Raw genomic sequence first — 15,108 nt, forward strand, 5'->3', positions numbered from 1 at the left:
TATTCTTATTTTATAAGAAAATAAAGACAGTGCAGAAAGTAATCTTAACCCTAAGGAGTTGCAGCTGGGCCAATTACCAAAGATTAGGAACAGGCCTGACTTTAACAGGCCACAGCTGTGACCAATGAGAAGAAGAGTGCTATAAAAGAGTGGGTTGGCTGGTTGAGAAGGAAACTGGACTTAGTTGGCTACTTTGTGAAGAAAGAGTCTGTGCTCTGAGAAGCTGCCCATGAGAAAACACCAAGAAGGTATGAAACTTTTGTGATAATGAGACAACAGTATGCAACGTTCGCTATAATATGACAACAATTTTGTGTCTTGGAAGTTTAGCAAATGCAACTTGGTCTGATCTGAAGAACACTGTATTTGTGTGATGTTCTGAGATTTGGTAAAAGATTTCCTGATGGTCACTTGCTGCCATAATCAAAACTCTCCTAGTTTTCAGCAATTAGGTTTAGATTTGTTTCAAGTGAGGGGAGAGCCGCAGAATGTTCCTTCCTCTCTTAGGAAGAAAGCTCAGACTAAGTGAGAGCAGTTTTGTATCTCTTCAGAAAATTGGTTCCACTGAAAATTGGTCTATATTAGAAAGCTCTGGTGACTTGATGGTATTCCTGATAATCCAGCTTCAATCTCCAGCCCCTCCCTCCTGTCCCTGGGCACAGAGAGCAGAGATTGGTACCCTCCCCTGGCCTTCAGGAGGATGCTGGAGGCCCCAGTGAGGTCTCCCCTCAGTCTCCTTCAGGCTGAACAAACCAGGGGCCCTCAGCTGCTCCTCATAAGCTTCTCCTCCAGACCCTTCCCATCTCTGCAGCTCTTTGGGCACTCCAGTGGATGTCGTTTAGGATGTGCCTATGATTTCTCTCTTGAGACAATTTCCAGAAAATAGCTATTAGGAAGTAAAGGTGAAAACAGAAAACGAAACAGAAGAAATACACCAAACCAGTTCCTACTGCAAAGCAGTAAAATATGAAATAATTTAGATTAGAAAGGCTGCCAAGAAGAGGAAGGGACATGCAGACAAGCTGCTGCCAGCAGACATTGCTTTGAAAGGAGATGAATTGTCTTGGGCTGCGGTTTGTATGTAAACACTGAGTGGAGAGCCTTAAGGAAAGGGTTTTGCCAGTGGTTAAAAAAAAAAGGAAATAATGAGAAAAAGCACAAAGAGTGGTCCAGGCAAATTTAAATATATATAGTAATGCTTTTTTGTGCAAACAGTTGTTATTGCTTAGCTCTTTGTATTAAGCACCAGTGGTCTGCTGTAGTGAAAACAGCATAATTTTTACATTTTCTTACATCCCAAAGAGTGCTGGGGAAGAAATGTGTAATGAAGCTGAGCTCTATTTTGGAGAAGAAACCAGAAAACCGACAAACACATTGCTACAAATTTAGAATGATGTTTTTATATCTACTTTAAAACATTTTCTCTCCTCACGGGAAATAGTACATTAAGGTAAAAAACCCAAGCAAGGCTTCTGCACACTGCACTCTAAATGAAAGGGACAAATTGACTTCTGAAATGGTTTGGAGGTTGATAAATTTCTTACCCAAGCAGCTCACGCTGGAGGCTGAGTGGCTTTCAGCGTTACTGCCTTGGACATGTGCTGGATTACAAACCTCCCTGAACCTGCTGGTGCCAAGAGTTATTTCCCAGGGAGGTTAAGTGAAGAATTGCTGAAAGTTCCAGTGTTTTTCAAGGGCTGAAACAACAGCATGCACCAGGTGTGGATTAGCAATCAGAAGGTTGGAGCAGCAGCTGAAATACCATTTGAGATGGTTCCCAGGTTCTGAATACAAGAATGTTCCTGTGTTTGATGGTTGTCAGCAAAGGAGGAGCCGACAAAGGATGGCAGTGGGCAGCTATGGACAGCAGGAATAACAACACTGCCAGCAGAGGGGTCAGACCTAGAGGTAAACACAAGGAAAAAGTTACTTCACTTTTAGTCTGATAGAAATATAAAAACTAATTCTTCTAACTCAGTAGAACTTGAAGGCTCAGATTAAAAAAGGGATTAAAGCTTATTTGTCTGTTTTAGAGTATTTGGGATTCCTTTTTTTCTTGCATACAAAAGACACTAGTCTAGCAACTTTGTGACTCATCTTTAATATCTCAGGTTTTTTTGCTGAGTGGAAATTACTGGAAAATGATATGATAATTGATCCAATTTGGATTATATCCCATTGTGACATATACCTTGGGATGAATGATCATGGAATGATCGACTTGAGAGTAGCAGCAAAGAAAATGTTACTGTAAAGATGGTGAACTCAGTAAGGAAGGTGCCAGTAAAGATCAAATAGAGATGGGTAAACTGATGTGGAGAAGAGACATTTGAGAGTTTTCTGTTTCTGAATGATACTGTTGAAGAGCACAGAAGCAAATTGTTTCAGTATGAAAGAAAAATTAAATATATGGGGACTACAAAGTCTGTACCATGTTCTGTGGTGAAATGGAGTTGGAAAGGCAGTATAAAAAAGGACAAATGAAATTGCACAGACAGGAACGGGAAGAGACAAACTTACAGAAAAAATACAACTACCAAAGGGCATCAAGGACAAAAAACCAAAAGAATATAATGCTTTACCAGCAAAAACCCTTTTTTTTTACAAAAATCAAGAAATAACTGAACAGATTAAAGGGGACATTAAGCCATGAGCAGATGTTTCCAAGATAGCTGAAGTATTTAATGGTTGTTTTGCCTCAATCTCCCTAAGAAGGTCAGCTGCAATCCGATGACAAATGTGAAAAGTTGTGGAACAAATAAACTACTTGTTAGCACTAAGAAGCTAACAAGATGGTAAGTAAAAGTCAACATAGATTTGTCAAGCACAAATCACATCAGAGCCAACTAATTTTGTTCTGTTATATGGGAATGCACCTCCTGCCTCAACAGAAGAGGAGTATTAAACTTGATAGAATAAAGAGATACAGGCTGGATGAAACTGCTCTAAAGGAGCTGGAAACTGGTAGACAAAGGGATGCAGACTGTTATTTGTGCTAGAAGGGTGCAACAAATAAGAGTTATATTTACATTTCTTGTCATATTTAGCATGATTTTGATGAGTGAAAATAAATTCAGTAAAAGAGTGAGGTTTAGATACCTATGTAATAACTGGTTTTCTAGAAAATGCATTGAATTATGCATAACTTGGAAAAATGACACATTCAGAAGCATGATAGTAGGATTTTTTCTGAAAATAAACATGTTAAGTCCATTCTAACTGTCATAGAATCCCAGAATAGTTTGGGTTGGAAGGGACCTAAAAGGCCACCTCGTTCCACCCCCTTCCATGGGCAGGGACACCTTCCACTCTCCTAGGCTGCTCCAGCCCCGTCCAGCCTGGCCTTGGACACTCCCAGGGATCCAGGGTTTCTCTGGGCAGCCTGTGCCAGGGCCTCCCCACCCCTCAGGGGAGAATTTATTTCTGATATCTCATCCAAACCCACTCTTGTGTAAAGCCATTCCCCCTTGTCTCTTTACCATTCCCTGGTAAAGAGTCTCTCTCCATCTTTCCTGTAGGCTCCACTCAAGTTCTGGAAGGGGCAATTAGGTTACCCTGAAGCCTTCTCTTTTCTAGGCAGACCAGTCCCAGTTCACTCAGCCTTCTGAGTATGGAAAAGGATAAATAAATTTCTGTCTTATTTTTTCTTATAGAGTTGATGTTTAAACATGTGAATGTTTTTCATTCTGCCTGCATCTTCAACCAGTTACCCTATTTTACACACCACTGGGATTTAAAATTTTGTTGTCATCTGGAAATATCCTTAATTATGGAGAGTGAATAGAACAAAAGAGAAACTCTGATGTGATTGAATTTGAAGATCTGGGGGCCTAAGCAGTAAATTATGCATGGGAGATGGTGTTGTGCATATTTCTGCTGGTAACTCCTCCACCTGCCTCCTCCTACTTACTGAGCCTTTGCCATTCCCATTATAGCAACGACCTCGTCGTGACTGGGGGTTTGGGAGATGTGCTGAGTGCCTGTGCTGGTGCTGATGGCAGTGGCTGAGGAAGTCCATGTGGGCATTTCTCATACAGAAAATATTCAAATCCTTTGTGAGAGACCAGGTATTCTCTGCAGTGTCTGTTTTAAATATCTGCCATGTCTTTGGGGTGAGACATGATTGTAAACACTGCAACACAGGCTAGGTGTTTGGTTGGGAATCATCTATTTCAGTGTTAAAATTTGAAAGCAGTAGCCCAAATGAGAAAAAACATAAGCTTGCTCTTTAAAACTCTTGCTAATAGGTGATACAGAAAGATGTTTTTTGTGGAAATGTTCTCAGTTTGTGGGTGGATGATGGGGAGAATGTGAGCAGTACAGTCTGTCCCAAGTCTTGTCTTAAGGATTTAGCACCATTGACAAAGCAGTACTCGGGAGAGAAACATGGTTTGGAAACATAATTATGGACTGAAAGAACACCCTGGGTCTACAGCAGGCTAGTTGGATTCAGCTGCTCGAAAGTCATCTGACATAAAATCATCTGCCCCTATTTTTCAAGGCTGAGTCAAATGTTCAGTGGCAATGTTTGGCTGTTAGTACTGCTCTGCAGTGGGGTTTGGTGGTAACTGCAGAGGTAATGGAGATAATGATTTCCTGTTTGTAACTCGTATCTGGATCTTGGATCATTTTCCAACCAAAATATTTTCTGTGAAAAAAATCAGCAGACAAATATGTAAATAGTTCAAGATAGTAAAGAGAGAAAAATATTAGAGAACATCGTTACCAAATGTGTCCTTGCAAACAAGTAAACTTCTGGGGCATGACCAAACTGGGCTTGGTTTAACCAGCGTCTGAATGTTAGAAGTTTTCTCAAGTTGCTACTCATTTGTATAACCTGGTCCTGTAGAAGTCCCATTGCACTTGAGTGGCCAGGGGAGGCAGTAAAAAGAAAATGTTTGTGCCAGTGTTTAGGTAGAGTAGAATGAAATTCACCACTTGGAAATGCTGGATTTAGAAATGATGAATCTGTAGGGAATTTGATTTTCACTTTCTGTAGTAGGAGTTTCTGAGACACAGTATTCCCGGTTCAGACGTCAGAATACAAATCTGTACCAAGCTGCTGAAGGTTACCTTGACAAATTTGACAGGAATCCCTCATCTCTGTTTGTTGCTGGCCGTTAGCTCCATGGTTCTTATCATCATTTAGTGGTTTATTGGTTTTTTTTTTCTTTTTAACTGTCAATAGGAATGTATATCAGCTGCTAAAAAATGTTAGCAGGAACAGTGTAGCTAAAATTACATTGTGCTTACACATGCCATCTTGAATAATTTTCCTGTAGCACTTGCTAATTACAGACAATTACCACTCTCAGGACCTTTCATTTCAAGCACTGAGCCAACATGTCAAATGCTATGGCAAATTTCCCACAGGTCCTGTCCGAGAAGGGGATTGAGTCCTCTCAAAGCTCTGATATGCAGGATCAGCATCCTTAATGCAGGAACACCTGTACAGAGCAGCCCTACCTGCCCAAGCCAGGGCTGTAGAACTTGTGCATGTTCTGGGCACCAGACTCTGCTTGGGCAGAGGGAGGTTTGGCAGCTGGGAGTGGAGACGGGGACAGGTGAAATAAAAGAGTAATACTGGCATTAATAAGGTCAGAGAAAGGAAAGAAGGGTCCCTGGGTAGGTAAATATGGTTGAAGTTGAGTAGCTGAAAGAGAAGTTGTTAATGAACGTGGAAGGGTCCGCAGTAAAAACTGTGTCAAACCAGCCTGACTGCGTGTTCTCCCAGGATATGGGACTGACCTGAAGAGCCTTTTTCTGTATGGTTTCTCTCTCAAGTAATGGCTCTGGGCGTGCTGGGACAATGTGTGGGCATTTTTCCCCAGTTAATTGCTTTAAAATATTATCCTGTTCCTTTATTGCCAGTTGCTATGTAAGGAAGTAGAAAATTATATTTTACTTTTATTGTGCAATATGCGCTAAATTTTCCTTTTGTTATGTTTTTAATAGCATAGCTATTTTAAAATAGAAAAGTTATCTCATTCACTGTCAGTATAATGATTTGGCTGCTGGCAAAAAATAACTTTGTATCACTCAGAATTATTTCTTTATATTCAGAAAATTTCCTTAGGGATTAACCCTACCAACTAATGAGTTTTTTCTTCTGCTTAGTCATGAAAAAACCCATCTTTATATTTTTACCTGTCTTTTGGCAATCTGATCTATTGCTATCTCTTCTGATGCTATCTATTATCTGATGGAGGATAGCTAATCCTCCATCAGCTCCTCCTGTACTTCAGTTTGTTTGTGGCTTTAGTATTACAAGGGAAGTATTTTTCTGAGTTTTGTGCAATAGGTAGTTCATAGCAACAGTAATGGGAGCAGCATGAGTTTTTCATCCTGCTCAAGGTGAACTTCCTCAAAAGCTAAGCAAGCTTTAAGAAATATTGCTACCCACAGCAATGGCCTTGTTCTGGTCACTGCAGTGACCACAGAAAATCTGTGTGTCTCTGAAGTCTGCTGCACACAGACATCTGGGACAAAGAGCCTTTCTGGTAGGATATGAACATCTGAAAAACACAAGTTTTGTCATCACTGAAGACAAAACCTGTGAAGTATTTTATAAGGTTTTTTGATGGGTAGATTTTTAGAAAAGGACACAGGAGGAGTGATGCATTTTCATTTTCTTTATTGGTTGCTTCAGCTGACTTTCATTCCCTGGCTCTCTCTCTGGAATGTGCATTTGCTTGGTTTTCCTATTTATTCTCTGCCTTGTTAATAGTGTATGCAAAAGAAACTGCTGCTATCTGGATTTGTATATGGAAGTTGCTGTAAGAGATGTAAATGTGTTATTGAATATGTTAATTCTTTTCTATAAAATTACTATTTTTCCTGGTTCCTATGGAATTAATATGTAGCTATTCCAAAGCAGGAGCTTTTACAAATATCCATCTTATTTTGTATCTCTCACCACCAGCATCCTCCTTCTCCCACAACTGGGTTTTTTTTGGTTGGGGATCAAGTATGACGTACAAATAGGCAGGGATATAGAGTTTTTTACGGGGTTATTTTGATTCTTTAGCTCTTAACAGGAAGAAACCAATGAGTTGCAAGCATTGGAACTTCTTTCCTTTTCCAGCTCAGGAGGAATTGACAATGTGTCATGAATACACACAGCTGGAAGAAATTCTGCTCATGTGAGGGGCAGCGGGGAAATCTGTTTTGTTTAAATGTGTAAGTGAGCTCAGAGAAAGCACTTCCAAGTCATTTTCTGTCTGTAGGAAGGCTCAGTGGATGGAATCCTCTTGTTGTGTGTGCTTCAGCTCTTTCTGTGGGAAAATTGTCATGTGCCAAGCTCTTGTAGAGCAGGAGTTCAATGTGACAGCTGCTGTATCAGACCTCAGAACCATTAGCTTCTCCCAGGGTAGAGATGGTGATAAAATCCTTATTCTATAAAATACCTGTAATCCAAAATTAGAAGTCTTCCCTGCAAAGCTTCCCTCACCTGCCACCTGGCAGGGTCAGTCTGCCTTGCCTTCCATTAGATAAAATCACCGTCACTGCAGAATTGCACTAAATGACTGAAGTCCCTCTCTAAGCCTTTTCTAGTTGACAGAATTCTTTTTAGGAGCAAAAATATGTACCTTTCATGATGGAAATAACAGAAAAATCCTCATGATGGTGTCAAATGTTCAAGTGTGGCAGAGTCACAAGAAGCCAAGGAGAATGTAATTGGTGCTTAGCCCCCTTTCCCCTGCAAACCACAATAACACTTGAACATTGTGGTGGTTTTCCCTTGAATGTGGCAAGAGAAATGACAGGTAGTTATTTTCACTATTTTCTGTTTCCATGGAAACCCAGTGTTTGCAGTAACAGTCTTACTGTAAGCTCTGTAATCCTCCCCTGGGGCTTCTCGCCAATGTGGTAATTTAATAATTCATGAGCATTAAGCCTGAATTTGCTAGGAAGCAAACTGTGTTGCTTGGAGCCGTTTTCTCAGGGCCAGATTGATTTCCCTCACAGATTCGGTGTTCTTTTCTCTAAGATGTCTTTATAAAATACACTCCATAAACCAAAGCAGTGTACTGTGCCTCAGTTGTTTGTGAAAGCGGGGTTATTGCAGAGCTGCTGGATAAGACAGCTCAGGAAAGAACTCTCCTACCTCCCCCAGCAAAAGAAAAGGGAAAAAACAAACACACTCCATGAACACTTGCCTGAAAAGGAAGATTGTTAAACAGTCCCTGAGTCACTGTTGAGACAGTGAGCAAACTGAAGGTTCAGCAGAGGTGATGCTCCTGTCTGCAGGGCTCGGCAGTGACCGCTGTCCACGATGAATTGCTCAAACATGCTGCGATCTGGGAGATGCTGTTGGTTTACACTGGAAGTGGGAATTGAGTTCTTCCCAGAGATGGGTCCATTCTGTACATATGCTCTGGCTTCCTGTCACACTCACACTGAGAATGGAGGCTCATTCTGTGGAGCTCTGGGAGATTTTGTTATTAGGTCAGTCTTACAGCAGCTGTAAGGACCTAGATTTTTCCCAAGAGGATGAGCAAAAATTAGCAACTCTAAAAGATAATCATGATGAACAGAAAACAAACTTGAAAAGCTTTTTCAGAGGATAGTCCTACTGCTTAAATAATCTTTCAAGAGTAAAACTAATTCTTTTTCACAATGGGAAATTACTAAAATGTCGATATAGGTGCATGCTTTCTTCATGAACATGAGACCATGCTCATGAAATGAAGTTCAGAAGGCCTGAAGTGAGGTTTGTTTCCTTTTTAGGAAGTTCCTACAGGGTGTTCTCAAAAGCATCAGGCTGCAGTGCTGTCCTGATGTGACCGTTTCAATCACTGACTGTGGTAATGTTCTTGCAGTTGATAAACTCGAGAGATCTGAACAAATTTCTAAATTCCAATTTCGCCAATGGAATGAAAATAAATGTCTATTTTTTTCCTCATGTGAAGTTGTGCAAGCAAATATGTGGTTATCATTAACTGTATTGCAGGGTGCAGCACAAATGGAAAGCCAGGACAGTAGAGACTGATTTTCCCTCAGCCTCCAAATAGGATGGTGGGGAGCAGTAATTGCTTTCTGGAAAACTCGCTAATGCTGCTCTCCTGGGGCTTTCAAACTTCTCTGCTGGGTCAGTGCACTTCCTCTTTGATACAGGAACAGCTTCCCAAGTTAACCCTTGCAAATGTTAGGTTGTCCAAACTGTAAGGTTTTGAGACTGTAGTTCAGTTTTCTCTCCCTTTCCCATTCCTACCAAGCCCCAGGGATCTCTTTCATGGTGTTTTTCTCCCGACTTAATTCATGTTTTGAAACAAGCTCTTTTTTTTGCAGCTTTAAGAAAATGCTTTGATCCTATACCAGTAATTCCTAACATAATTCCATTCATCTGGTCAACATATTGAGAGGTCCTTGTAGAGCTTGTACACACAGGGGCGGGAAGAATGCAGTGTGTGATGGCACTGTTGAGTAAACTTCCTGAAATGTGGTGTGCAACAAGACTTGGATATTTTGAAGGGAGTTATTGGCAAGGTTTAACTGCCATAGAGTGACCAGCTCATCCCAAGATCTCTCCTGGATGGCCTGTATGGAGTTTGTTCTTGAGGTTTATCTGGGACAAAATACAGTGCTTTTACAGTAGCATTTTCAAATGTTTGTGCTACTCATATGCCAGCTCAAATGTTAGTCTAGAATTATTGTCAGGCATGTTAACATTCTTTAAAGAAAAGACTAGACATTTTTCAGGGAGGAGGGCTGAGGAGAAATGAAATAGTGTCATTCTTATCTATTTTTTAACCAGTAGGACTGAAGGGAGATAAACTCTCCTGGCTAGGCAAGTGTTTGTAGCTTATTCCTGCAAACTTCTGGCTTCTGTGGCAGCATTTTCAGATTGCTGTTCCTGAGTTGGTATTTTGCATGCAGGTAAGGTTTTTCCTGATACTGAAAGTGTCAGAAAGAAACCTGGGGAGACACCAAGAGAAGATCAAAGTGTAAAATACAAGTCGTCGTATGATCTTTTCCACTACCACGTTATCCCTTCCCTGAGCACTTCTATGTGTCTCATGGACCAGTACTTATTTTTAAAATAACCTGTGTTCTTAGAAGGGATTGGGCACATGCTAAATTTTGAAAACCCAATTAAATGCAGTTTTTGAGAAAGGACTGAGGTGTTTTTAATAATCATGGCAGTTTTCAGTGTTCCCCCAGTTTTCTCTGAAAATAAGTAGCACTTAGGAAAATAAGAAAAAATAGGGAGCATTTGTATATTTCTACCTTTTCCCTTTCAGTGGCACATTGGAATGGAGAGGGTGAAGAAGGTTTTGTTTCTGGGAGAAATAGCTGCTGGACCATTTTTTAAGGCAAGGGAAGGGTATAAGATACGAGGTTTCTGCCTAAGGAGATTTAAGCCTTAATGTGCTGCTGTCCCTGCTTTGGAAAACCAATCTCCTGTACTTTGTTAAAGAATTAATTTTTTTAGTCCATGTTCTTTATCACCAGTCTCCAATTCAAACAGAAAATTGGTCTGCAGCCTCTCTACAGGCCTCGACTTTGGCATTATGCATCTATTAATGCTGTACCTACATTTCCAAATTGATGCTCAGTCAGGATTTTTGCCTTGAAGCACCCCCAGTAATGAAATGTGCCCATGAATGAATACGAGGGGCTCACCAGTCCAGCCCAAGCTCTTTGCCAGCCCTTTCCTTTTGTTGTCATCTTCACACATTGTGTGAAGAACATCCCAAACAAACCTCGACAACAAAAGCTCCCTGGGGGCACAGTGCCACTCCTGCTCACCAACAGTAAATTTTATCCCTGTTTGCCCCATTTTTCATGCTGAAAATGTAACATCCCAAACCAGTGATGGCTTCCTTCCTTTCTGCAGAGTTCAGTATGGTTTTGCTTTTCAGTCACTTTGGGGAAGCCAAGAAGTAAGACACTACACTCCTTTCATTTTTCCTCCTTTTCAAGTGAACAAACAAGAAGCTGTTTGACTTTGCTTGTCAGAGCAGTGGTTCTTGTATTTGAGTAGCTGTAGCAATTGCTAATCATGAGAGTGATTGTAAACCCCTGCTTAGTGCTGCACAAGAGGTGGTTTCACTATGATGTGAATTAGCACAGGAGGAGATGCTGCAATTAGAGTAATTGGAGGTTACTTATAGCATATAGGAGGAAGAGGGATAAATAAGCTTTTGTTTAAGATACTACTTCTGATGTGGCACCTCCTGGGTCTGAGCTCAGCAGGGTAAAATGTTCATTTTTTTCTCTGTTTTGATGCATTTATCTCAAATTTTATGCAAAATAACTGATTTTGGTGTATGTTCAGAACAGCTGAAAACTTTTATTGGGTTGTTGATTTTAGTTGTGGGTGTTTTGTGGCTTTTTTTGGTTTTGGGCAGCAGTAGGATCAAGCAGTAAATTGCATCTCAGTACCTCTCATGCTTCATTTCCATCACATTTGGCAGTTATGCCTATTGGGATTTTAATTAATTTCCACATGGAGTTTATTCAGATTTCATATTTCAGTCTTACTAAACTGGACTTATTGTTGCCTAGATTCTGTGCATGCTCTCATCTTTGTGCAGAAGATAAACTTGAGGAAAAGACACACTGGAGACTCAACTTTTTCCAAGCACGTAGCTCTTAAAGAACAAATTAAGATACTGAATTCCCATTAAGTTTCTTGACCCTAAATGTGTGTATTTTTGTCTAAAAACAGACCTGCAATGATAGATGAAGGCAGTGGATTTTCAGGTCATTGGAAACAGGGTTATTCTTCCAGATTTGCTTTGACATAGAAATAAATTTGCAGTTGTAAAATGGGAAGCAGCTGACTAACTAGTTCATAATGTGGGTCACCAGTGTAAAAAAGGTTCTAGTCCTATTCCAGCGACTCTGACAGTATCAGCACCACTGAGACCTTAGTAAGATCATAAAAGAACAGCAGACTAGTAGTAAACTGTTCTTGATCAGTAGCAATATCAAAGATTAGAGGAATGCTGGAGATGAGAAACAAATCCACAAATTTAGAAGTGTGGTGCAAGGAAAAGAGGGAGAACTGGGACTGGCTCGGTCCTTTGGGGCACTGCTGCCTTGTCACTCTCTGCCTCCTATGCTTGCATCTCCTTTGGCCAAATGCCTCTTCCTATTTCACAGTTCTCAAATGCTGCAGTTGACTCAAAGTTCCTTTAATTATTTATTCCCACAAACTCAAGAGGACTCTAAATTAAGGGAAGGAGTGTAAAGGTTGTTACTGCACTGGTGCTGGAATAAGGGAACAGGTGATCAATAGGCAGGTAAAAGGGATGGTGGCTGCTTTATTTCTTGAAAAACGCTGAAATAGAGATATAGGAACCAGATTTTCTCTGGCTCTAACAAGGAAAAGATGAATTTCAAATTTTAAAAGATTTCCACTTATTAATGGAGGAAAACCTTGCAAGAGACCATCAAGTGCATCTGCAAAATATCCCTCTCTGGGTGCTTTAAAAGCACACTAAGCAATCTTTTGTTAATGAATGAAATCCATGCAGGCAGCTCAGCTCAAAGAATTGGCAGCCCCTTCCCTGCCATTGTCCAAGGGACAGTCTGCACAGGATTTTGTGGCACACAGTATTGCATTCAGCTTCTGTATGAAAATGAAATGCTCATTAGAGCTGAAATAATAATAAAATTTAAAAAAAACCAAACTAAAAAACCCTGTTTTGAAAGTTCAAGACTACATCTTACTGGAAATTTAAAATACAGTATGTAACATTGATTTATGTGTTAGGTAGATAGAGGTAGCTGTAAGATGTAACGTTGTTGTAATGTGACTGTCAGTGTAGTATTGTGAAGGTATAATATTGTCCTGCTCTCCACTTAACACATCACAAAATTACTGAAAGAATGGATTTTACCATGTCATTAAAGTATTTGGTAAAAAGTTCTTAACTTACTGACATCTCGAAAGAATCATCAAATATCTGTTTCTTACGGATTTCTTTGTAGCATTTCAGCAGTCTCTGAGGTTATAATCCTTGCTAACTAATTAATTAAAATTATAACTGAATGGGGTTGTGGGATACATGGAGATTGGAGTAATAGTGAGTGACAGGGAGAGTGAAACAGCCAGAGAGAGATCATCTGGATTGCTGGGCATCATTTACTTACATAAATTATCATGCAAAGGTGTATAATGAGATGTATGGGTCATGCTCGAGAAAACAAAAAGTATTACTCAACAAAAGTAATAATTCTGAGAATATATCAGTGTTTATAATGGACAGGTCACATGAACTCACAGCATAAAGCTGTGTGGAAGGGCCAAGAGGTGATGTCTAATAAATCACAGGCTGATCAGGAGCTTGGCTTCACTTGTGTGGAACCCCCAGATGTGTTTGTATTTATGGTGCAGGTGGTCTCAGTACCAGACTGTTACAATCCTACAGCTTTAGAACTGTTCCTGAATTGCTGTTGAAAAATTTCACTGTGGGTCGGTTCTACAAAATGGTTCCAGCACTTTTTCTTGGATTTTTTAAGAGTGTTAAATTGCTTATTTTTGTGTGGGGATATCACTGCTATCCCTGCCCTGCAAGAAATGGGTTTCTCTAAAGGGCTCTTTAATGCAGAAGGGTGACAAAAAGCAGTGGCTGTGCACTGAAATCAGGCATTTTCCATGATCCATGTGCTTTAACAGCAGGGATGAGTGGCCCTTGGAGCAAGCTGCCAAAGGAGGTAGTGTGAACACTGTGCTTTCATTTGCTTCTGGCCAAGGGTGGATAATATGCTGGCAAATGTATCAAATGAAGGTTGCTGGAGTTGATGCAGTTGTACTGGGTAGGATTGAAAGGCTCTTGATTACTGGAAGATTAAATGATGTGTACTCTGTTTCTGTGAAAATCTAGGAAGAAAACTGTGGTCAATACTTAGGGGGCTGTTGCACACTAGGGAAAAAATTGCTCATCAAACTTATTTTTACACATAAATTCTCTCTCTTAAGGAGTAATATCCATGAAGTAATGTCCATGTCTTACCATGCGTTGTGAGTATTGTTCATTTTGCAGTCTGGCTAAACGTGCTGGTTTTATTCATCAAAGGGCTGCTTAATTTGATTGCTAAGAGTTATATCAATTGAATCTTAATGTATTTGAATTAGTGCCTTCTTCTAGAAATGCTCTATGTTGAAGGAGATTGCTTAATTGGTATTCTTGTAACTTCTACTTTTGAGTGGATTTTAATGAACTCAGATTTACCAAAAGCAGTGTACCTCTCAGCAAATTTGCCTTAGCCTTTGCCTGGAGGAGTTGTAATGTGTACAGGTTCTGTGCTTCTTATGCTCACATTATTTTAATGTTATTGCATCATGAATATGCATCAACACAATGTTTTCACATGCAGACTACTTACTATTAGAAATCTGTGCTATTCTATGTAATTTTGTATAGACCAGTGAATACTGTTTTATAGACTTTGAAATTATAAAAACCACTGCCTGTTTTTTTTAATGAAACCCAAATCTACCTGTATTTTTCTGTTGAAGTATGTACAGGAAAAGCTGATTGGTTTTTTTTACCATTGTTTGTTTTTCAGTGAGAGGTTCATGGTGAGGTTAAACAAGAACGGAGGTCCCAGGAATCCGGAGAAGATCGATCGAATGTGTGCACTTTTCACAGTACGTGTCTGTTCCCTTTCTTCTTCCCTCACAGAAGCGGGGTTGGAGCTTTCCTGAGGGGAAGGAAACCCAGTTCTTCCTTTCCAATATAACTAGTAGAAGAGAAATAATTTCTAAGTTTTGTTATGGTTTTGACTAAATGTTAACATAGAAAGTGAATATACTTCTAAATTACTTTTATGTCTAAGTGAATATTCTGAAGTACTTGCATTTGTTCCTGCAGATAGTGTGAAATTTTGAATATTTTCATTGGTTATGCTGTGCTCTTTGATAACAGAGCATAGGAAAAGGCTGTGATGGGCCTGAACATAAAACAAGGCAGTTTTCTCTGAATGAAAATCAGACAAGTGTTTTCCCTTGTCCTGTCCCTACATGCCCTTGTCAGAAATCGCTCCTGCACTGGTCTTAAGTTGTGTTTAAAATTCCCTCAGAATCAGGTGTCAGACGATCATTTTATCTGCTGCTGCTTCTCAGAAAGAATATGAAAATCTAGAGGCACTGAA

At 40.0% G+C, this 15,108-nt stretch overlaps 1 protein-coding gene across 1 annotated transcript in view; it reads left to right on the forward strand.

Annotated features, from left to right (window-relative positions):
* Positions 1-15,108, forward strand: part of DOCK3 (dedicator of cytokinesis 3) — a 185,528-nt gene that overhangs the window by 78,378 nt on the left and 92,042 nt on the right. The window contains exon 10 of the mRNA XM_041426040.1: positions 14,524-14,605. Coding sequence (XP_041281974.1) covers positions 14,524-14,605 — 82 coding nt within the window. The remainder of the gene's footprint in view (positions 1-14,523; positions 14,606-15,108) is intronic.

The sequence above is a fragment of the Onychostruthus taczanowskii genome, unplaced genomic scaffold, assembly GCF_017590055.1.
Source record: "Onychostruthus taczanowskii isolate IOZ18803 unplaced genomic scaffold, ASM1759005v1 scaffold9, whole genome shotgun sequence".
NCBI classification, from domain to species: domain Eukaryota; kingdom Metazoa; phylum Chordata; class Aves; order Passeriformes; family Passeridae; genus Onychostruthus; species Onychostruthus taczanowskii.